Source organism: Mustelus asterias, chromosome 13, assembly GCF_964213995.1.
Source record: "Mustelus asterias chromosome 13, sMusAst1.hap1.1, whole genome shotgun sequence".
NCBI lineage: Eukaryota > Metazoa > Chordata > Chondrichthyes > Carcharhiniformes > Triakidae > Mustelus > Mustelus asterias.
This window is the reverse complement of record NC_135813.1, coordinates 79,180,422-79,204,910: the sequence shown is the minus strand read 5'-3', so window position 1 is coordinate 79,204,910 and position 24,489 is coordinate 79,180,422. Positions and strand designations below refer to the sequence as shown.

Here is a 24,489-nt window from a genome sequence, read left to right as displayed (position 1 = left end):
GATTGTGAGGAATGTTGCAACTTAGCCCCATCTACTTCACACCCAACATTAATATATTGGAACGATGTAGAGTACTCAACAGGAAAATGTTGCCTTAGCTGGGTATTTCCAGTAACAGTGGAGAGAGAAAAACTGAGTTAACATTTCAGGTCTGTGACCTTTCACCAGTTGATAGCATTGCCTGACTGATACTGCTTGGTCTGATGAGTATTTCCAGCATTTTTGGTTTTTATTTCAGATTTCTTGCGCGAAGCAGTATTTTGCTTTTCTGCATAGTTTGACACTTCACAAGCACTATTTTGAACTCTCTGCCCGAAGTTGTGAACTGAACAGCTAAAACACTGGTATGAGAAAAATGATTCAGTGTACAGGTGAGAATGATGTCACTTGACTTTTAAGAAACCCAGAGATATATCACAGAAGCCCAAAGGTTGTATCCAGTAGACATTGTACTTTCTGACTCAGTCGCTTAGCAGTGAGATGTACAGAAGCCAACCCTTTGCCAGTGATAAATAAAACCGACCCAAGATCACAAAGGTATTGGCTGCAAATTTCAATACCATTTAATGCAGTCACAAAATACTAAAACAGGTCTTAGAAGAATTGTCATCATATTCCCATAATCCAAGGCTGTATACTTCTTGCAAAGAATGGCATTACAAAGGTAGAAGCAGCTTTAAAAAACTAAAGCATATGTGGATATTCATAAAATACCTGAAAACAGCCCTGGTAATCCCTGACATTTTCAATGATCCATCATTAGAATTTAAAATACTGTACATTAAAATCCCTGGCAGTATATTATATAAAATTACATTGGTAATATCAAAAACAAACATGTATTCAGTTATATAAACAAAAGATTTGATGTACAAGAATGACTAAAAACCCACTGTACACATTAATCCACGTCAGAAAAATTGAGACTTCAGAGTTCAACAGTGCCTCTTTGAAAATGAATATTAAACAAGAAAAGCTTCTTTCTGTAACACCGGACATGTTTTCACTCATTACCAACCCTACATATTAAAATAGCACTGACATCCACATTTTTCGATCTGTTTACTAAAATACCAGCTCTGCCACAAACTGTTGAAACGAGGTCTTAATGAAAATCTCCAATATAGTATATGGTCATATCATGACTTGGAAGCCTTGGATCTGAAAGGTTCAGTTCTGTGTTGATAATTATATTATTTATTTTTCATTCTGTTTCTTGGAGAATTCTTCAATAAGCTCCTGAGTTTAAGGTAAGTTCCAGTTGCCTCGGAAAGATTGTCGTATTCAAAAGGTGTAATGCCAGTAGCAAATTTACTCACATCAGGCACAGAACAGATCCTGTTCTCCTGATTTGCTTCTGAAACAGCAGCACTGGTGACAGATGCTTCCGTTTCCTCTAAACATACTCGATTTCCTCCAATAGGTGCTTCCGGTGTTGGGGTAGAATCTTGAGCGATTCTGCTGCCCTCTATTTCCATTTTGGAATTTTCAGGTGGAGTACTTTCTTCCTTATACGAAGCATGTCCCACCGAATTGATTGGTTCATCTCTGGAATCAACCGACGATGCTTCAGCACTTGGACTCCTCATGTTATTGTCAACTGTTCCCACTTTATCATTGGATTCAATTTCCATGTAGTTGTCGGGTGTATTTATTGCTGGTGAGGAATTTGCAGAATTCTTGGTTAAAGGAGAATCACAAGGACCTTCTGTCTCACTATTAGTGCTTTCAGTCCGTTCCAACTCAGCCCATATTAACCGCTGTTGTTCTTCCAGTTCTTCTAGTGACAAGACATCTGCATCCAAAGTTTTATCTGCATTCCCAGCAGTTGCAGCTTGGGCACTTCCTTCCTGCAATGAACGTCCTGCTGGAGAGCAATTTGAAGGAGTAGAGGGAGGCGTGTCTTTTGGAAGTGGAGGTGGAGTTGGAGTAGGTGGTGCAGGTGGGACAAATGTAGGTGGTGTAGAAGGTGGTGTTCCTTTGGGTAGAGGAGGTGGCGATGAAGTTAATGGGCAACCAGATGGTAAGGGTGGAAAAGGTTGAAATAGCCTTGGTGGGGTCTCTGAACCTACAGGATAAAGGGGTAACATGCAACAGTAAAACTGAGCCCTCAGAAGTAATTTTTTCAAGGTAGCCTTGCTTCACAAGTAAAATTTGGTTTATTCAGGAATCTTGCCAATTATCAATGATAACAGTCACTGATACTGTGATACATAAAGGCTGGGTAAGTTAGCTTGGTGCCTCAGACCAGTATATTTACAACAGCATATTTTAAATGTGCTGGGATGGCTGTAGGGAGAGACTAAATCATAAAAAAGGAGTAGATGGTACAAGGCAAAAGGAGATGTACAATGGGACAAAAAAAAAAAGGCTCCAGAAATGCAAAAATAGAAACAGGACCCTGTGCAAAAAAAAAATGGGGCAGAGAGTATGATTTGATGTGGGATGCTGTCAAGTGCTGAATTGAAAAAGGTGCAGTCTCTTGAGCTTATATCGGACTTCATTTGAAGAGTGTAGGAGGCCAAGGTCAGAGCAGTTGGAAATTTAAAACGAGAAGTGAAAGGAAGGTTAGGGTCATGCTTGCAGACTGAACAAAGATGTTCCACAAAGCACTGGGTTTCCCCAGTGTTGAGGAGACTATATTGTGAGCAATGAATACAGTATGTGGGTGATTGAAAGTGGACCTGGATGCCAAAAGAACATTCCCTTCAGAATACTGTAAAAAGGAGAGATGATGTCTTTGGTAGTAACATGCTGGAGGTGGCAAAAATGATTTGGGACCTTGGGACTGTGGGAAGTGAAAAGCTAAAAAGACAGGTGTTGCATCTACTGGTTTGGATGGAAAGTTCAGCAGGAAGGGAAGGGAGTGTTAAGAGATGATTGAGAAGTGGACCAGAATGTTGCGGGGGTACTTAATGTATAATTCCTACTATAAATCAACAATATATTTAAAATGAAACAGGTAAGCAAATAGCATTAATTACAAAAAAGGTTTTATGGCTCAGATATCATCTTTGATATATTTCAACAAGGAACATATTTCTGAGCTATTTCTCAGCATCCACTGAACCTTAAAGAGACTTGTTCCCTTTTTACTCGGTCAAATTGATTATCAGGGTTTAGCAACTGCAGATAAAACCCAATTGGAAGCTCTGGCTATAGAGCTGTGAATCAGAATTAACCCCACGGAGTATTGGTTCTTCAATTGTGCCATGTAATTTCACTAACTAGTTAATGTAGTATAACGTTCCAAGGTGCCTAACAAGAATGTTATCAATAAAATCTTAACACCAAGCCATAGAAAGAGATATCAGAATAGATGACCAAAAGCTTAGTCAAAGGGGTAAGTTTTAATCAGTGTCTTCGAGGAGGAGAAACAGAAGTTGAGGGAAGAAATTTCAGATCCTGGGGTCAATGCAGCTGAAAAAGTGGTTGAGTGATTAAAATCAGGGATGCAGAAGGAGGTCAGAATTGAAGGAGCACAAAGATCATAAGAGGAGAAAGTTAGAGATAGGAAGGGGAATGGTCATAGAAGGATCTGAAAAGTTTGAGAACTTTAAAATCAAAGCACTATTGGACCAAGAGCAAATATAAATCAGCATGCGTGGGGTGATGCATGAACTGGACTTGGTTTAGTAAGCTATGCTATAGGCAACAGAATTTTGGATGAGCACAACTTTATGCAAGACAGAAGACAGAATACCAGCTAGGAGAGCATTAAAATAATCAAGTCCAGAGGATATAAGGACATGGATGAGTGTTTTGGCAGCTGGTGAGCAGAGGCAGCAGTGGAGTTGGGTGAGGTTTCACAGGTGAAAGTAGGTAGGCTTGGTGATGGAACAGTTGTGTTTGAAAGCTCACCTTGGGATCAAATACTTCAGTAAGAAACAGGAAATAACAGAAATAACCATATTTAAGTGTTGTACCTGAATCCATGTCCATGTCAAAAGAATTCATGTTCAGATCTATTTCTTCAGACTTGAGCTTCTTTACACTGCGTAGGCTTGAGTCAGCATCTGAACTCCTTTTGTTTGTACTGTATTTAGGCTATGTAGAAGAAGTCAGTTTAAAAAAAAGCGATTTATACATTAAACATTAATGGCTAAGAAGCTGCATTAATTTCCTCATTCACAACATCTCACTGAGGCATGGTTTCACATGTGCTCAAGTGCTTCAATATCTCACCCAAAATAGCCATTTCTAATATATGAGCTTAGATAGGGAGTATTGGGGCGTTATTCGATATGGAGCACTCAGCTCCAGGTGTCATGTATGACATGAATACAATGTCCTCACAAACAATAGCGAAAGCAGACTTCAATTTAAAAAAAAGAAAAACAGATAAACTTTAAAGGATATGGTGACAGATCAAGAAAATGGGTTTGAGCAAGTCCTGTCTCCCAAAGAGGGCTGGCACACCAGGTGTGATGGGCTGAACAATCTCCTTCTGTATATTGGTATCATCTAGAAGTCCTCCAGTTTATTCACTAGTTATTAGAATAATTGCTGAATTAGAAAATGTATCTGATGGAATTTTTTTGTGTGTATTCTTTCACAGGATGTGATCAGCATCAGCTATACCAGCATTTGTTGTCTGCCCTTAATTGCCTTGAGGTGGTTGGTGGTGAGCTGCCTTCTTTTACCTCTGCAGTCCATGTGGTGTAGGTACATCCACACAGTGCAGTGAGGGAGAGTGTGCCCTTTGTTACCCTGCAAGCTCAAGAATGTCTGCGTACACAGTTTAAATACACATTGGCCAGGATTCTCCTGCAGAAGAAGTGCTTTAAGAAGTTTAACAACACCAGGTTAAAGTCCAACAGGTTTATTTGGTAGCAAAAGCCACACAAGCTTTCGAGGCTCTAAGTGCTTGCCATTGACCACCAGCAGAATCTTCCAGTTCCACCGAGGTCTATGGCGTTTTGTCTGGCTTGCCCACTCAGCTGGAGAACTCCACCGATTGTTATGAGCTCGGAACCTCACAAGATAACCCCATTATAAAATGTCCCTAACGCAAGGTGAAACAGACTGCTCTGAAAAGGGGGATGGTGAAGTCATGATAAACACCCCAGCTCAGAGACCTTTGTCTCTGCGGCAAATAGCAAAAGAGTTTTGTAAGGCCTATTTTGGTTGCGTTAGTAATGAAAAACTTAAACATGTTAGTTTGATGTATTAGCTACTATTAAGTATTGCTTAACTAATGTTGATTTTAGCTTGTTTGTTGCATGAAGTCTCCAAACGAGAAAGCTTGCTCTTTTTGTTTTTTCCAATCAGTCACTGGGAAATTTATCCCTTTTTAAAAATTAAGATTGTAACAATTTGTACTGACATATGTTTTGTTATACCTTCGAATTAACCAAAAAATCATGCCTTTCAGATGTAGATAGTTGTAGGAAAGCTGGATTAGTAGGCGAACCAGGGTAATTAAAAAGGGAAGCAACAGGTAACATGATTTAAATTAAAAGAACAGAGATGAGAACAAAACACTGAGCAGGGACAGCTACATTGCCATAAGAACATACACCAAATATCTCAAATTGAAGTGTGATAAGAAATAATGGGGGAAATATAAATGGAATCATTAGGGAATCAAGGACACAACGTATCTACAATATTAAAGCAGCCAGCCTCTTTTACAAAGGGTAAGGAATTATTACAAGGCCAATAATTTAAGAAAGAATATGAATTTCCCAGTGACAGATGGAAAGAATCACAATATTCCACATTTCCAGACTTCTACTGCAACTAACAAACTATAATCAACATATAGTAAACATTACTTAATAGGCAATGAATACAACTAAATTATACAAAAAGGTACTTCCCCATTAACCAATTCTGCGACCCACTTATACGTTATGCCATGCTCTCAACAGATACACAGCTTTGAAGTTAAATTGCATGCCACTACTGGCTTTTCAACAGGACCCTTCTCCCTAGCATTACAGGGCGAGTCTTCCAGTATCCTGTTAAGTCCTTTCACACAATCGTCTGCATACCTTAGAATCAACTTTCAGCAAGGCAACTTATCTACAAGTTCTGTTTCTTCAGAGAATCTGTTCTCACCAGCAGTTCACGTGGTGACTAACACTAAAACAGTCTTTTCCTCTGCTTGGCATTTAGCTGCTCTTTTTCAGTCATCCTCTCTGGGTCTCCCTCAGTCTCAAGAGTGTGGCCAGGCACAAAAGAGTTTCAGCTTGGGCTTTTCCCCTCGTGACAGCCAGATCACACAGGCCTCTGGAAAGAGTTTACTATTGTCAAGCACATGCAGTTATAATTGTTGTAATGTGCCTTTAAGGAATATCAGCATGACATCACTAGAAGGGAAATGGGTCATGTGATCCAGTCTTGGTTTTACTTTTGCTTTGAGCAGAGAACACAGCTCTGATAAAGGTTTATACCTATGTATGTCGTTCTCACGTGCCTATCTTAATAAATGAACCCACAACACGTTACCCAATCCCTCGTAAATGATTGGTTCCTTGTATTTTGTACAGCAAGCCCAAGGTATTATATATTAACACAACAGTAATATTGTAGCTTTTAAGGGCAACTGTTTGAAAGGGGCATTTTTGATTTTGAACCTTTGCGTTTAAAAGCCCCTTTCAAAATGGAGGTATGGACAGACATCCTGGCTCCTTTGTGTTTCTTCAGACCTCGTGAGACTCATCTCCAGATGGAAACATAAAATGCAAGACTCCTCCAGGGCTGTCCACTGAGTCAAGTTGTGAAGACTCCTCAGCTTCTGAGGGACAAGACTGCAAAGGACCTCAACATAATTAACTTCTTTGCCTGGCTGAACAATCGCACATCTGAAATTGCGGCCTTTCTGCTTTGGTTTTGATAAAGACAGGCTGTGTAAGCCACGTACGCAAAACCCTCAAGAAGCACTCAGACATCCTTAGAGAAGGCTCTCAGCCAATGGAGAACAAAGAGGAAGGAAGCCAGAAAATGAACTGTTCTGCTGAAAAATATCCAGGCAATCTTCAAGTGTTGTAACTGCAGAACTAGTGAAGAACAACAAACCTTCTCTCCCTCCCAAAAGCTGCCTGACCTGCTGAGTCCACATGAAAAGTCAAACCTGACCAGCTGACTACAGAAGCCATGCAACCAAGCCTGCAAAGGAATCTTCAAGGACTGAACTGAATATGTATTGTTAGCAACTCGATTACTTTTACTTAAGTAATTTACAGAGGTAGTTTTGTAAGGAACAAACGTGTATGTAACGACTAAAGCTTTGCTGCTGGTTATTGTTAAATTGAATCACGTACAAATTTAATAGGGGGCTACATACACGCACAAATTCTTAGCTCATGGACCACTTTGAAGAAATGCCTTTTAAGTGATTGTGACAATTTGACAACCCCCTTTTCAAGACATTATGTTTACCTTAGACAGTTTAAAACATGACCACTTTATAAAGTCTCGCATTTGTAACATCTCCCCCTAAAAATATAAAAACATTACCGCAGTAATCATTTTCTTAAACATCACTGTCAAACTATAATACTGGAAACACTTGAACAACTAATTTACTGTATAGTATTTCCTATTTTGTCACATTTCGCTGTTAGTCTTGGCTTAATCCCCAACCACCAGCTGAATATGACAATTTGGATTTAAAGTCATGACACTGTGCTAGTTTGATATGTTTTATGTTTAAGGTGGGGTTGCTTTAAGTGGCAGTGTTTTGTTACAAGAGTCAGTTTGTCTGGTAAACGTGTAGCAGATGCTAGGAATGCAATACTTCATAGCGTTAACGGACTTTTGTTTATTTAGGTTCCCCCTGGGGTTTCAGAGTAGAGTTTTGATTATGTTGATTGACAGGGACAGAGTCATGTGCTTAATGGGAGGAGCCAATTCTTGCAGGAAGAAATGCTATTTTCAGTTTCATTTTAAAATACAAACAGTTGTTGTTTGGGATGCCTGAAGAAAACCACGTCTCTCTCACCAAACCCCAGTAACCTAAGTCCAGCAAGTATGTCTGTGTTTTGCTAACTAATTTTAAAGAGGGAGCTTAAGTCGAAGAGGAATATTGCTTGCATTGCAACTCGGTTAAGACATGTATCTAGTCATGTTTAAGTATTGCTCAATTGTTAAAGATTACGCTAATTTATTTGTTATAGTTAAACTGTGTTGTTAAATAAAGTTTGTTTTGATAAAAGCTTCCTAGTTTGTCAATATAGTGAAACATCGTATCCTCACACTAATGCCAAAACAGAAAATTGTTGGGGTCAATTGTCTGGCTTCATAATATTCCTTGGGGTTTCTGACCTTGTACCCTAACAAAGTCCAGATTGCGTAAGCATTTAAAGATTTTCAACTCTTGCAAACAAAAGTTTATTTCTCTTTCTTCCAAAAATGCACTAAAGATCTTTTTAATTTTACTTAGGCTGTACAGCATTTCCATGTCCTCAGTTAAAGGAATGTAGATTGCACATAGTCTGGAGAGATAGTATTCGTGATGGGTCCAAAAGATTTCATAATCTGGTTGAACTGGTTAACTTTGTCCAGAAGACCACTACCAAATGATTTCTAAGTACTAGCAGCTGTGAACTGGAATCCAAGGAGAAATCCCTGCTTATAACACTTCCTACCTTCTGGATTCAGCAATTTATTTTGTTCTTCTTTAAGATCAAACAATAAACGGTATTCATTTTAAAAAAAGACTCAATCACTTTGTGCAGGTTTTAACTCATGATTTCCATTTTTTTTCCAAACCAACATGTTCTTCTAATGTCCCAGTTGTGAAGAAAGCCTCCACCAGCAACGTATCCGAGTTGCCCTGCATAAGAATTAAATTCACTTCATCCTGTTTAAATTAAGGACCAACTTTATTTTTAAGTTCGCTTCCAGGATCAAATCCTTCAGCGTTCTTTCCAGGAGATTCAGATTTAACACAAACCTTTTTTGCACTGGTTCATTTTTCTGGCAGAAAAATCATCTTTAGCGGCTTTTAAAGTTATGCCGATGATCAGCCAAGAGGATTTAATATTCTTAACCAAGTCTATTCTGCTCTCCCTGCACCCAAACTTAATTTGTGCGTTAGCAGCAATTTATTTTCTAGCAAGGGTGACTGCATCTTCATTTTGCGTTCACGAGCACATATTTTTCCTCACAGTACAAAGGTAACAGCCATTGAATGCAGCAGATTGTTTCAAAACAGTTCTATGTTCAATCATCAGCCTTGAATACTGTTGCTCTGTACACGTCACATTCTGATCACGTTTTCCCTGCATGTTTAATTCAGGCAGATTTACCTCACCTCCCAATAGTCTGATGCTCCTCTGTCCTTGAAATGTTAGCAGTTTGAGTTTCTGACTCTGAATACATTTTTAGTTGAAACAGCAATTTTTATAATAAGGTTACATAAAGTTGTGAATTCTTTTAAGACATTTGGCTTTTGTAGTACCACTACAGTGTCAACAGCCTCAATAGGTTTATGCTGGAGACAGTAATACATTATCCCAGCCAAGCCATTCGCTAATAAAAACATCTATATCACCAACAGGTAAATTAGACACAACCCCCATAATTGAAGGGCCAGAAATTAATGCAAATTTTAAATTAACTTTTACACAGAGGAGAGGGTAAACAACTTCCATTGGCACCCTCTATCAACACATTTTTTTAAAAGCATATTTTTTGAAATGGCCTGTCATCTACTAACACCAGTGACTGGATCAATCCAGTATCTCCAAGAACAACTTGCTTGCTTACTTCACCAGACAAGAATGAGCATGTCACCTTGAAACAGAAAATTTCCATTATTTTACTGTGCACTACCCTCTCTCCTAGGGTTGAACAGAGGTTTGTCTGCAACATTACCCACTGGGACAATAGTTTCTGAAGGGACATTGCACAATCTCACATATGCTAGTATCTTGCTTTTTAATTTCCAGCATTCATCCTTCACATGTCCTTTTTACCGGCAGAAACATTGGTAGCATTTAGTCAACCTTGACTTCCAGACTGTGTGTTTCTATTCCGAGTCTGTTTCTTTCCCCAGGCCATTAACTTCACTGATCCAATCTCATCTCTCCAGTTTATATGCAAGTTCACAATAACTTGCTCCTAACATGTGCGTAAGACAATTCCTCATTGTCCACCTTTATTCCAGTTTCTTATCTTAGTAACTTCATGCTCTTCCATGTGATACTAGCAATGCCTCTCCAAGATTTTCAAAATCTCATGGAACATTCATAGACCCACCAAATATCAGTTCCTTTTCACTAGCAAATTCCAACTTTATTTCTTTCATAAATTTATATCTGTAAGCCTCTGGCACTTGCTCATAGGCATTGAGAACCGCAGTTTAAATGTATCATAGTCATCATACTATATGTCAGTAAGAAATGAGCACCAGTGTATGATCCATCTCAGCCTCCTCCAGTGGTCCCCAGCACCACAGATGTCAGTCTCCAGCCAGTTCGATTCACTCCACGTGATACAAAGAAACGATTGGAGGCATTGGATACGACAAAGGCAACGGGCCCTGACAACATTTCAGCAATAGTACGGAAGACTTGAGCTCCAGAACTTGCTGCTCCCCTATCCAAGCTCTTCCAGTATAGTTACAACACTGGCATCTATCCGACAATGTGGAAGATTGTACAGGTATGTCCTGTACACAAAAAGCAGGACAAATCCAACCCAGCCAATTACCGCCCAGTCTACTCTCAATCATCAATAACATGATGGAAGGGATCATCAACACTTATCAAGCAGCACCTGCTCAGTGATGCCCAATTTGGGTTTCGCCCAATTTGGGTCACACAGCTCCTGGGCGTTGCTGGCTGGCCAGCATTTATTACCCATCCCTAGTTGCCTTGGAGAAGGTGGTGGTGAACTGCCTTGAATCGCTGCAGTCCACCTGCTTTGTTGATCACAATGCCGTTAGGGAGGGAATTCCAGGATTTTGACCCAGTGACTGTGAAGGAACAGCGATACATTTCCAAGTCAGGATGGTGAGTGGCTTGGAGGGGAACTTGCAGGTGGTCTCATGTATTTGCTGCCCATGTCCTTATATATGGAAATGGTTGCGGCTGTCTAAGGATCTTTGGTGGATTGCTGCTACTGAGCGTCTGTGGTGGAGGGAGTGGATGTGGTGCCTCAATTAGGTGAGCTGCTTTGTCCTGGATGATGTCATGCTTTTTGAGTGTTGCTGCAGCTGCACCCACCCAGGCAAGTGGGGAGTATTCCATCACACTCCTGTCTTGTGCCTTGATAAACTGAAGTTCTATATTTGCTCAGTCAATCCAGGTCAAGGTAGGAGGACACAGGAAAGCTGCTTTTAGGACCTTTCTGCAAGTTTGCAACAGCTGCCTGGCAGGACAGGGCTACTGGAATGTGGTTTGCTCAGCCCTAAATGTCACCTTATAGTTGGACTTCAGTTGAACATTTCTGATGGTTCAGCAGCTTATGTGGCACTGAATCATATCAACCAGGCTCTAGTCTTGTTCCTGGTTTCATGGTGAATTAGTCAATTTGAGCCAAATACCTTCTACTCATAAATTTGCAATTCCCAGAATTGAAAAAAAATTGATAAACCCGGATAAGTCAATCAACACAATAAACACAAGTGTTAAACTTACAGTGGGATAATCTGCAGCCAATTGATGTGCAAAGTATTCCTTCAGATGATAGGATTGCATTGGAATTGAACCATACTGCCTCCATTCCTAAAGAAATCACAAAACAAAATACCAAAAAACAAAATCACGCATAAGACAAAATCAGCTCTGGGGCAAAATAAATCAGAGCTACCTGAACGGCTTTATTTCATTGCATATTTCTTGACAAAGTATTTTAAACCAGCCTCATATCCTGAAGCAATAAAAACAGTCAGACAGACTAGAACTTCCACAGCCTCATATTGATAGTCTACCAGAAAAAGGCTTTCTTCATAATTTTACTTTAAAAAAAAAATATGCTGTTGGTATAGTTTTAAATCTAAATACCTGGAATCTTGTTACACAGGCAGTAGTAAAGAGAAAATCATGACACTTTTATTATTTTGCAGGGGAAGGTCCAAGGGCTACCTATATGACATCGAACTCAGACATCCAAATGTTCTCGGTATAAAAGTTTCAAAGCATAAAGACAGTGAAGAATGGACTACTGGGAAGACACAGATACAAATAACATTTGCTGAGTGTTAACATTGTTTTGGAAAATTGAGGATATCAGATTGGATGCTCCATGGTCAAAATGTCTAGTAGCACTCGCCCATCCAGGCTGAAAAGATGCCAATTAGTTGGCCAAAGCTTGGAAAATGAAAAATCTAGCATCAACCAATACATTTGAGAAAAAACAGAAGAAACTGTGGGTGTGGTGGGGAACATAGACTGGAATATATCAAGTAAAATGCTTACATCCTGAATCCCTTTCGGAATGACAGCATTGAATCCTGCATAATCTATTAGCTTGCTTGTGTCGTAGGATGGAGAATAAGTTTCTAGATGTTGACTGTCATGTTCCGTTTCACTGTCACTTGGATCTATATATAAAAGAGAAAACTGTTAAAGTATGCTCATAATTGCACGAGAAAAAAGACAGCAGCCACTACTTTTAGAACAAAAGTATGAGCTTTTCAGTTCATTTTAAGTTCTGTTGAAAATATTGTATCCCCCCCAGAAGGTATGCTTTTAGACAAGTCGCACATTCTCCTGACTTGGGCAAAAACTGTTTATTTCTTCTTTGCTGTTGGATAAAAATATTTGAATCATTTTGATTGGTTGTGGTCTTAATATGCGATTGAAATTCCCTAGCTAGTGGCACCATTTCCCTGGTGTTTCTAACTACGGAATTTCAAGCAGGAAAAAATACAAAACTTGCATCTTGTCAGTCAGTAATGGCACTCTAATACGTTGCCAGATGGATTTCATGCGAGTGAAAATACTGATCCATTTTAACAACAAAACATTTTAATGGATAAAAATAAACCTCTGGTGTGGTTCAGTAAACAGATTCATTGAGATGAATAGCATATCTTTCAGTGGTGCAAAGTAATGAGTGCTAGACATGGATTCCTTGGTCAATGAGAATATTGTGATGTATTCAAGGCAACTCTCTATGTACCAGCAGTAAAAGCATACTCAGTTTCTTGCTACTCTCAATTGTTCCCCCCCACAAGTCTCCAAATTTTAGCTTTTGAATAATGCATTTTAAATGATCACATAGGGCAAATTCATCATGAACAACAACACAAGGAACCCTTCAGCATATCCTGCAGCAAAATGATTGGAGACATTGACCAGAATTCTACCGCCCTGCCTGCCATGGGAATCGGAGCAGGCATGGGGAAGATCCATTGACCTCACTTGGCCCGAGACTGGAAACTCCCAACCATTAACTGAATAAAGGTACCGTGGGGGGTTTTCCAAGTATGCAGTAAGTACAAACCAATTAAAAACACTAAACTACCATGTGGAGAAGAAACAAAAAAAATGTCTCAATGCACTGAATATGAAATTATTAATTATACCACATGCATTTCTAATTTGTAAATATTCAAAGTTTGTATTTGGAATATTTCACCTTTTCCATCATATAAAGCAAGCCCAGAATTCTCTTGTTGGGTCTCCAGCAACCATCCAGGTGGATAACCCAATCGACGCATTCGATAAATAAAAGGTGGAAGAGTTTCATCAGTCATCCCCAGAGCTTCTTTAAGTTCTACACTGCAGAAACAATCAAGTTAAACAAAAAAAACATTATTTAATGCCATAAACAATAAATATTGGTGGCTGGGCAAGACGTCATTCCAGAGGACATTTACAATTTAATGGTTTAAAAGGTATTTTTGTGCATAATACAAAGATTTTAGCTACAAAATTAATAGATGCAGCTTACTGCACAAAATGTTTTTTTTTAAAAAAACAGGTAGGAAAGTAGAATGATGGGCCATTTTTCAAGTGGCAACATTGCTCCATAAGGGGAATTACGGCAGTAATTCCGCTCAGCATATCCTGTGACAGTAGGGCTGTTAGGAAGAGCAGGGGACCGGGATTAATTGAATAACTCTTGCAAAAAGTTGACACAAGAATGATGAGTCTGATAGAATTATACAGCACAGAAGGAGGCTATGATAATGCAATTCATTGGTTTTATTTTACCTGATAACACCTGGTTTGAACTTTTCAAATCTCTCTGCGTGATACCGCTGTTGAGAGCCTGAATGAGGTGAATCACTAGCCATCGTCATGAACTCTTTTCTTTTTTCACTAATACGAGCAAGATCACGTGGCTATAAAGTCAATTGAAAGATATGAAGGTTAATTATTCCTTGCAGTTAATAACAGTTGTGTATGAAATGTCAAAATATGTATTCAGGCTGCTCGAAATTTAAGTACGTGTGTTTTAATGTGTCTATTACGATCGAAAATTCACAACAAGTTTCGATTTTACTTGCCTCTGTTTGAAGATCAGTCAATTTAAGGTGACTGCCTGCATATCTCCAGATTAGTTTTATTGACCTCCTCTCCTGACTTACACTGGGGTAAAGTTTTACATATGCCAACAGATCTCAAGTAGCTCAATGATGCTTCTTCACAGTAATTCTTCACAAGTATAAAAAAAAACTTATGAACAGGCAACTTTACAATCAAACTGACTGCATCCTCACCCCATTTCCACAGTATGCAGTTTCCAGTGAGAGTCAATTGATAATTGGGGGAGCAGTGGCGTAATGGTATTGTCGCTTAACTAGTAATCCAGAGACCCAGGGCAATGCTCTGGGGACCCAGGTACAAAGCCCACCATGGCAGATGGTGAAATTTGAATTCAATAAAAATCGGGAATTAAAAAAAAAAATCGAATGACCATGAAACCATTGTCGATTGTTGTAAAAACCCATCTGGTTCACTAACGTCCTTTAGGGAAGGGACTCTGCCATCTTTACCCCGGTCTGGCCTACATGTAACTCCAGACCCACAGCAATGTGGTGACTCTTAGCTGCCCACTGAAATGGCCTGGCAAGCCACTTAGATCAAAGGCAATTAAGGATGGACAAGAAATGCTGGCCCAGCCAGCGACATCCACATCCCATGAGCAAATAAAAAAAAATTGCCTATCCACCCAGGATAGTGTGGCAAATTGTAATATGCCTCTTACTTCAACTACTGCTGCAGAGAACAGAAGTCAAATTTAGGATCTTGCTGTTGCATAGCATACTTCCTTGCTCCTTAGCCTCCATCTTGAGAGTCAATGGTGCATGCAAATGGATCACTGGAGTGACCTCTCCATGGCACATGCCTGGCGAGATAAATATGGGGTTGATGGTTTGCTCAAGTATCAGTTCCCCCCGCAAAAAGCATCTTTGATGCCAAGATATCCTAAATCCCTTCAAAGCCAATTTGCATAGAGCAAAGTTCCCACAAACAACAAATGAGAAATAAGCAATTAAACAGTGTTGATGGTGCTGGATGAAGGAGGACTGAAACAAGAATGTTGGGAGAATTTTTGGCTCTTCCCTGAGCAATGTTGAGATCTTAGTTCAACATCTCATCCAAAAGACAGTACCTGTGGCAATGCAGCACTTCTTCGCAGCCTAGATTGTGCAGCCAGGTTCTGGAGTAGGGCTCGAACCCACAATTATTTTGACTCAAGGGATGAGCTTATTACCATTGAGTCAAGATGGTTAAGTACAATTGCTTGAATAAGCTCATGCTTAGTTTTACTATTAAACAGAGGAAAATATTGGGTCATATTCACAGAATTGCGTGTCCTTGGATGCAAGATCAATTCCCATTGAAGAATAAGCAAACAATTTGTTGACTTCTGCATGACCATGATGTGTGCAACTTGTCCATTTGGAACAAAATCTCATTACAAAGTTATGCTGATCTTACCTTTGGACAATCTTTTAACTGATGTTCCGTTGAACCACAGTTGAAACAACAAGGTTTTGGCCTATTTGATACAAAATATGTTTTTTCCTCAAGTTATTAATGTATTTCAATAAAAGAACATGTTTAATATCTACTGTTTAATATAAATTTGAAGCCTGAACATCTATACATACCTCTTAGCTTTCAATTCCACTTCTTGACCATCTAAGGATACAACTTGGGCGAAGACTTGCTGGTATCTTTACAGCGCATTCAGGAATTACTCATTTCCATAAACATCTACATTGTAAAATAAGCTTCCAGGCCTTACAAGATTTCCTCATGCTCAACAACAGCAAGTTTATTTGCATTTTGCAAAGATGTGAATTGATTGGCTATAACAACTGCAGAACTATTCATTCGGGCATTTTCCTTGCCCTGCATATCTGGACCATGGAGCTGTCCTAAACTACTCCATCCTTCTGATCAGTGATAATTATCAAGATCAGTAAATAATATTATGATTTGAAATTAATGTTGGTAAAGCAAGAGAGACATGTCGCCAGAGCTTTTTGTCTTGCACTTATCGGGATACATGCAAGAATGCCAAATTTCAAACAATCACAACTTATACTTCAGGAGAAAAGGGCACGCATGATTGGTTGGCACTTTTTCACGTTGTAGTATAAATTGTGATCGTTTGAAATTTGGCATTCTTGCATTTGTCCTGATGAATGCATGACAAAAAGCTGCATTGTCTACTATTTCATGAGTTCTGCACATCACATTTTAACACTTGTTCCAAAACAGGCCATTTAAAACCCATCAAGAGTCCATGAAATTATGCACAGCAAAAAAACATTCTGTGCATTCTGTCATTAATGCATGGAGTGACACTTTTGTGTAGTAAGTCAAGATGGTCAAAAGAACTGCTAATGTTAATATCAGGCTTTTACTTTGAGAGTACTTGGACTCTTGCACAATAAAACTAACAATTTGTTTAAATAAAACTAATAATCTGTGCCAGATACAAATTTATGTTTTGAAAAATAAAAGTTACTATTGTACATTTCATATAAATTCTCATTTTCCCCCCATCTAGATCAGGAGCATTGTTTCAATAAAATGGTGAAACAGATTGGAAAACATCTAACAAGTATAAACAGCTGGAATTAATGTATTAAACTATATGCATTTGGAAATTAACATCTGAACGCGAGAAATATTTTACTCCCTACTCCCAACACACAGCAACAGTTCACAGACATCCCCAAGGTCTAGCATAAACCCAAACTGTTTTCTCGTCTGTTCAGGGCCAATTCCAAAACTATGCCCAGAATTTTACCAAGCATTTGGCAACATGTTGGAGGTGGCAGATGTTGCGGAAAGATGTCAGGGGGTGTCCTTGCTGCCTTCCCTCAGGCAGACTATTTCACTAAAGGCAAGCACAATGGCCACCAGAAAACCAAGTGAGCCACTTCAGTAGTTAATTAAGGGCCACTTCCCTGCTCCCAGTCGGGAGACTGCCCAGTGAAACCTGTTGATAGGGGTGCCCTTCTTCCAGTTGTCATTGTGTCTCCCCCCGACCCACCAGCATTGACTGTCCTCGCTCCTTCGGCAATGGTGCAATGTGTGCCCAACCACCACTAGCCTTTGATCGTTGGGGCCTCTGTCTGTCTGGCTCCAGCATCTACAAACACTCTCTTGGAGAGTCCCCAGCCATTGAGGCATCCTCTCTTTGCAGTTACAGCATCATCACTGGCCACCCCTAGAAATTACACTGAATTGCTGGCCTTCTGTTAAGCTGGCAGCTCACGGGCTGCCCCAACAATTAAATTGGAATTGCAGCTCCTTAACTAGTTAGTGCAAGGAGAATGCCTTCCTGAATCCTGCTGCCAGTCGTAGAGGGGTTGCCTCCATTTTGACCCCGGCAGCAGGACTTCAGCTTTATTTTTGGCCTATATTGTTATAATAGACAATAAACAAGTCAACTGAAGTAGAAACTTTCCATTCAGTGTGCAGGATACTTGGGAATTTCCCATCCATCTGTCAGCTGTGGATTCTCATTTAGCAATGGCTGTCCGAGTTTGTCAAGGCAAAAGTTGGTGAAGTACTGAACGCTTCCCACAACCTGCATGAAACAAAAGTTACAAAAAACTTTCCTAATATGTACTAATTGGCAAAAAAAACTAATGAGCGTTTGTTCGGTTATGATGGAATTGTCATATTAAAGTTTAACGAATTCACTGTATATAGACATTATATATTATACATATACACACACTTGTGTGGTAATCAAAAAGGGACCTCATCAAATCATTGGGAAATAAAACAAATAATCTAACAATAACTATTCTGAAGTAACATACAATAAACATTGAGGCAGACACCAAATCAGATTTAAAACCTGTACATTCCTTTACACTTGCTATATTTTTGAACTAAATTACCCTAATTGGAGGGTGAAAAGAAATCAAAGTGCAAATGCAGATACCAGATTTTACTACAATGTTTGATGAACATCGGAAAGCTGATTTATGTTGGGCTACAAAATATTGTAAATTGCAATAGTACTACCGAAATATTTTTAGCATAAATTATCTGGCTCAATTTCAGGCAAGTACATTTTACAAATTACATTGTGTATTTACACAAGTATTAATACCAATATCAAAGTATAAAAGGAATTTGGTACTTAATTATTTTCCTATGTCAATATGGGTCTAAGAAAGAAACAGGGCAGCTGGAAACAGTATACGGAATAAAATAATCTCAGTCAAGTTCAGTATAGTGCATCCAAGAATTAATGTGCTTACAACAGAAAGGTGGTTCAGTATGCAATCCCATACTGTACTGCCTGCAAAAACTGTGTCATGAGAGGATCATTAGGATTGACATAGACTGGTTAACTTTATGATCAACACTAGAAAACCACCTAAAGGAATGGAGGAAGATGCAATCCAGTCATCTATTTCATTAAACACAAGTGTTGGAGAAGGTATAGTTCAATGCGGAATACCAATGCAGAAAGTCATGGGGTGGAAGGGTAGAAGCAGTCTCCACCCACACCCCATCCAGACTATATTTAGAAAAACAGTGGCATCGCAAAGATTAGGTGTCACCCCCACAGAGGTAACAGAAATCATCTGAAAGGGATCATCTCACAGCAGTATTAACAGAATCTGGGAGCAAACAAGTGTGGCCCCTTCAACTAATAGTGCACAGATAAATTGTTCAAAACACTGACATTGGGAATGTCAGTGTAATGTCATACCCTGTGTAAAATATTTCTCAAATTTCAAGGATAATTTCCTAATGCAAATAGTTTAATGTATTGCGTAAATTTGATTGCCTTCTGTTAATATATTTTAACATGTTTTCCAATCTGTTTGAAAACTTTAAATCTATTTCATAACTTTATCAAAACTATTTGAAATAATTTCCTTGAATTTAGTAGCTCATAATAAAACTAACTTTACATAGGTATGGGGATTAAGATCAGTTAAAACTGCTAATAAAGTTTTTTGGATGGCCTACCAACACAAAATGAAAATATACAAGGAAACAATTAATGGTAAAATTGTGCAAATGTCAGTTTTCAATAATTAAAATTAATTCAGAAGAGCTAAGAGCAATAGAAAATTAAATTATATGGGCTGGAATCGAAATAAATGTTTTGGCTATTCTGAAGTAGGAGTGTGATAAACTTCAGGTAAATCAATCCAGCATTAAGCATCACAGAAGTGTTGAAGGTGTCGAGAAATGGGAGGCATATTGAATTCTTCTTCACAAATTAAGACAAAATACTGATACTGGAACTATTTTAGTTCCGATTCCAAGAGGCTAGTATTCAATAACCACCTACTGGCACTTAAACTAAGTATTCTTCCTTTAATTTGGTAGTAGACAAGCATATCCAGTCTACCATAAGGATAAGGAAACCAGTCTTAGCCATGTACGTGCAGACAATCAACTCAAACTTTGGTACAATACAAATACAAACAAAGTACCAAAGTAATCCTATGTGCACTTTTGGATTTAGCAATTAGTTCAGAAATTGATAAGAGATAAGTGACATATATATCGAATTAACTTTTAAGGTACTTTGGCCAGAAACACGACATCTCAAACGAACTAGAGGGATTAGGTGTGGTTGTGATCAACTTTTTCAGTAAGAGTTCCACAACTATAAGACCCGCATCCAAGAATTGGAGGATACCAAACTTTATTCTAGGATTGAAAAATAATATGAAACATGGGCCAGTAAATTATGGACTAAGTTAGCCTAAGTTTATTTATTAGTGTCACAAGTAGGTTTACATTAACACTGCAATGAAGTTACTGTGAAAACCCCCCCAATTCGCCACACTCTGGTGCCTTTTTGGGTACACTAGTAATAAATGAACACAGTGGCGGGATGCTGTCAATGTTTCTTTAAATATAGCAGACTTGGTTACAAAAAACAGGTGTCAATAATTGGAAAAACAATGAAACGCAAAGACTGAAGTTCTTCAGAAATCAATTCTGCTTTCCCTACTGTGAACACTATTCAAATAACAAAGTTGATGACAATTCTCAGAATATAAAATTTACATGCAAGAATAAACTATATAACCAAGTCACGAGTCTGAATAGATTAAATACTGAACAATGCACAATTAAACAGGGAAAATGAAATATAAAAACATGAAGGGGTTCGGTTTTAAAATGAACAACAGTATAAATGAAATGAAAAAATTATGTATTAAAAGAATATGATCCATTTGTGGCCGCTAAACAAAGCTCAGCAAATACCAAGTTGCATCTCAATGGTATTTATCATGGCATTTCAATGCTATTTGATTATGTATCAAGGCATCTCAATGGCATTTGATGATGTATCAAAGCATGACTTTAAACTTGCACAGGTGATTAATGATGCTACCTCATACATATGTCTGGCCACACTGCCTCCAAAAGTAAATCGATATTTTACTAGGATCAGAGAAATGCAAGTGCTATTTCTGCAACTTAGTTGCAAAAGAGACTTATTGAAAAAATTGGCACGGAGTATGATCTAGTTTTTAATGCCAAGAGAGAATTTAGATGCAAGACTGAGCACAGAGCAAAGCACCTTGAGAACAAAGTTATTAAGCTTCAAACAACTGAAAACATTTTCTCCCTCCATCCCATATATGAAAGATCACTGGCATAGCAGTCAGTACTGTGTTGCTTAACTCCCGAATTTAAAAACTGATTCTCACCCAGTTAGCAACAATACTGAAAGCTTTAATTGCGTCTATGATAACCAAATAAGGAATTTAATAATTTAATAAATTATGAGGACCAGAGAGATAACCATGATTGAACAATATAGAATGGACATTCAGATACTCTGAAGACCTGCCTTGGCTGTTGGGAGAAATTCCTTAAAACTTCCCCTCAGAAGATTAAATAAATTTGAATATAATTCATGATCCATCTGATTGTCCAACAGACCACAGCCATGAAAATGATTAGAACACATCGCGCAAAAGCTCAGTCCCATCCTCATCTGGTATACATATGCATTAACAGGGGTTACTAGATAACAAGTAGGTACAGGAATCTAATTTAATTTTTCTTACCTACTCCAGCTGCCAAGTACATCACTTAGCTGAGATCAGCTAACTCAGCCTGAGACCAAGAATGGAAGCAGCTCTGTCTCATAGCTTTGAACAATTCAAATAAATATTGATAGTTGAACTTCCCACTTACATGAAATGCTTCTTTTATTTTCTTTACTGTACTTGAAGTTTTCACATTCAGGTGCTCTTCTAGCAGCACACTTGATGGCTGAAAATAAATGTATGTATTTTTACTTACAGATTTTAAAACAATTCTCTGAAAAAAGCTATATTTTCTCATTTATTCACCTGAGGTTTCATGTTAAATGATGTTTTTTCAGAGTCACTTTGTAATTCCCTTTCATATTTTTCAACTAAACCCGTGATGAAATCTTCAATTTCTTGATGAAACTGTCTGAAATTAAATTGGTGCACAAATCAGAATGGCTGGTGTCAAACTGGAAAAACTGCAAAGGAAGAAGCAAAAAAACTTTTAAAAATGCTTAAAACTGAAACTTACTTTGAAATATTGTTGTTCATAAACAAGATCTGAACCATTGGACCATCTGTTTTGGAGTCACTCACAACTATTTTACTGGCACAAATAAAGGTTAGAAGTTTAATGTAAACTTTCAAAACTTGAAGAATATGGAATCCAATCCAAATTAACATTTATGTTGAAAGTCAAATACAAGCCACAAAACTAATTATATTTTCCCCATGTAATCTTTTTACATTTCACAAATATGCCAAGCAATTGGTTCAAGTTCTATAGGCTAGGATTTAACACCTTAGATAATGGTGGTGTTGAAAGGTTAGAAAAAAATTAGAATATGCACTGGCCAAATCACAATCTATTTACATGTATAGAGATAACACTGTATACATTGGAAAATAATAGATGATTTTGTGACTAAATGCTGAACTAATCGGTTTCAACAATTACATAAAACATTATGAAGGCATCATTTAGAGTTGTGTGAAATGTTCGGCTCTCAATATTCATGTTACCTTGGCTGGGTCAACAAGTTCAACTTCCTCTTCAGTTCTTGATGTTAGCTCATGGTTAAGGGAAAGACGCTTACATACTGAGAAGAAGCATTAAAGTTCAAACTTCTTAAAAAACAGTTTTCAAGAGCTCTGTGGACTGAACTAATGCATTCAAGTACACTGAGCTAGTTCTACATTATTCAACCCATCTTTCATTATGCACCAAACTATAATAGTTACACAATGTTCTATTTACTAAATAATGACCACAAGCTATAATTAGGTGTTTCCTTCTATAAACTTCAAACTTGAATCACTAAGATCCATACTGACATCTCACAGATTAAATGAAATGGTGCCTGCGAACATAATTCACATCATGTCAAAACACAATGTAAATTTGCACCTCATCACCAAGCATTTCCAATCATTTTTGTTTGAAATTGACAGAGATCTTTTTCAAAGTTCATTTATGAGCGTCACAAATAGGCTTATATTAACACTGCAATGAAGTTACTGTGAAAATCCCCTAGTCGCCACACTCCTGCACCTGTTTCAGTATACCAAGGGAGAATTTAGCATGGCTAATGCACCCAAGCAATATCTGCACAATAATGCAGCAAAAATAAAATGCTAGATTTATTTCCCTGGATGTCATTACACGCATTCAACTTTGGTTTTACACCAAAGTACACAATGTAACAACATGTGGTGATAAGATTTCGGAATTAAATAAGTGGTGGGAAGGAGAGTGGATCAGGAACATTGCCTCACACTCTCTGTTTGATATAGGATACGTCCAGTGGAAAGCAAGCAGACTGCCTTACAACTTGAAACTTAATGTCTAACCATTCTGAATGTCAGAATAATCTGCTAAACATTTGAATTTGACAGGTAGTTGGTGAAGGCCGTTTTTCTTGACTGGAGAACTTTGTGGCGCCTATCGGTAGAACTCAGGTCCACAAACACGGCAGACAGCGTTTCAAATCAAAGACGTAACGTGTGTTATCACTTCACCGATGTGAAGAGGTTTCGCTTTACACATATCTTACAATTATTGTGCAAATGTGCACTGAATCCAGAATTACAGCCTGGACCAGTTTTACTCCGTCTGATTAATGCGCCATACCATAATCCTTATTGCAATAATAGTGATCTACTACGACATTTACCAGTATTACGATAGCAAACATTTAAGATTTTAAGAATCTTAAAAATATTTTCTATGACTTACAGATTGACCATAAACGGATAAATCAAAGTTATTTCGGTGCAGAAATAAATACTCTACAAGTGTGATAGAAAGATTGAAAAGGGTGCAAGTTTCAAAGCATCGGAATTTACAACCAGTTCTGCACGAAGAAATCCAGTGCCGCAAATGTACTTCAAAATTAGCTCGAGTAAAAATTGTTCCAAACGAGGTAGTTTGAAGCCATGCAAGCCAGCCACGCCGCAAGGAGCGGTAAAAACCCCTCTTTCCCGCCCCGCTCCATTTGTTTGCAGGCCAGGAGATTGCGTACTTCTACTCCTAATTCCTGTGGTCGATCGGATTCCTGAGGAAACCGAAACGAGGAAGCTGCAATGAGATGACTCGCAGGCCTGAGTTCCGGGCCTATCCGGTGAAGCCAAGCCAAGAAGCAAAACCAAAACCAATTTTTAAAAATCAGATTGTTAAAAAAAAAACACCTGGGTAACCGGGACCTAAACAGGAGCAGAGTGAAAGCTTGCGGGCAGCCAGCGAACGCCGTTAAACTGCCGTTCTGCCCCGACTCCTTTACGCGGCCTCTCCGACACGAGCCAATCGCTCCCGAGGCGCCCCGTTTGATTTTTGTGAGGCTCGTTTCCTTTTAACGGAAAAGGATATTCTCCGCCTTCAGGCAACCCACTCTCTCCTCGAATTCCAGCAGCTGCTTCCTCATCGTCTCCGCCTCGCCCGCGTCTTCCGAGTCGTTGAAACGGATGTGAGAAGGCTTTGAATCCTCAAACTCCTCGAACAATTCGCGGTCCCCAAAATCCAATTCCACCCTCTCGGCGGCCATCTTGTCACTGAGCGGTCAGTGACGTCGGTTGGGGAGGGGGGGTTAAAG

General features: G+C 38.7%; 1 protein-coding gene across 4 annotated transcripts; it reads right to left on the bottom strand.

Moving 5' to 3' along the window:
• Window positions 1-540: 540 nt before the first annotated feature.
• Window positions 541-24,452, bottom strand: zcchc8 (zinc finger, CCHC domain containing 8). Of its 4 annotated transcripts, none has more exons than XM_078227058.1 (14): window positions 24,267-24,452; window positions 22,424-22,466; window positions 21,933-22,007; window positions 21,722-21,827; window positions 21,564-21,641; window positions 17,855-17,958; window positions 16,022-16,087; window positions 15,849-15,909; window positions 14,115-14,245; window positions 13,537-13,679; window positions 12,372-12,496; window positions 11,592-11,678; window positions 3,927-4,047; window positions 541-2,068 (listed from the first exon to the last, which is right to left on the bottom strand). In XM_078227058.1, exons 1-14 carry the CDS (start codon window positions 24,439-24,441, stop codon window positions 1,194-1,196), a joined length of 2,190 nt encoding a protein of 729 aa, XP_078083184.1. In that variant the 5' UTR covers window positions 24,442-24,452; the 3' UTR covers window positions 541-1,193. The 4 variants fall into 4 exon arrangements, with proteins under 4 accessions (XP_078083184.1, XP_078083187.1, XP_078083185.1 ...); XM_078227061.1 differs by having other exon boundaries at window positions 541-1,657; XM_078227059.1 differs by having other exon boundaries at window positions 541-1,867; window positions 24,267-24,448.
• Window positions 24,453-24,489: the final 37 nt, after the last annotated feature.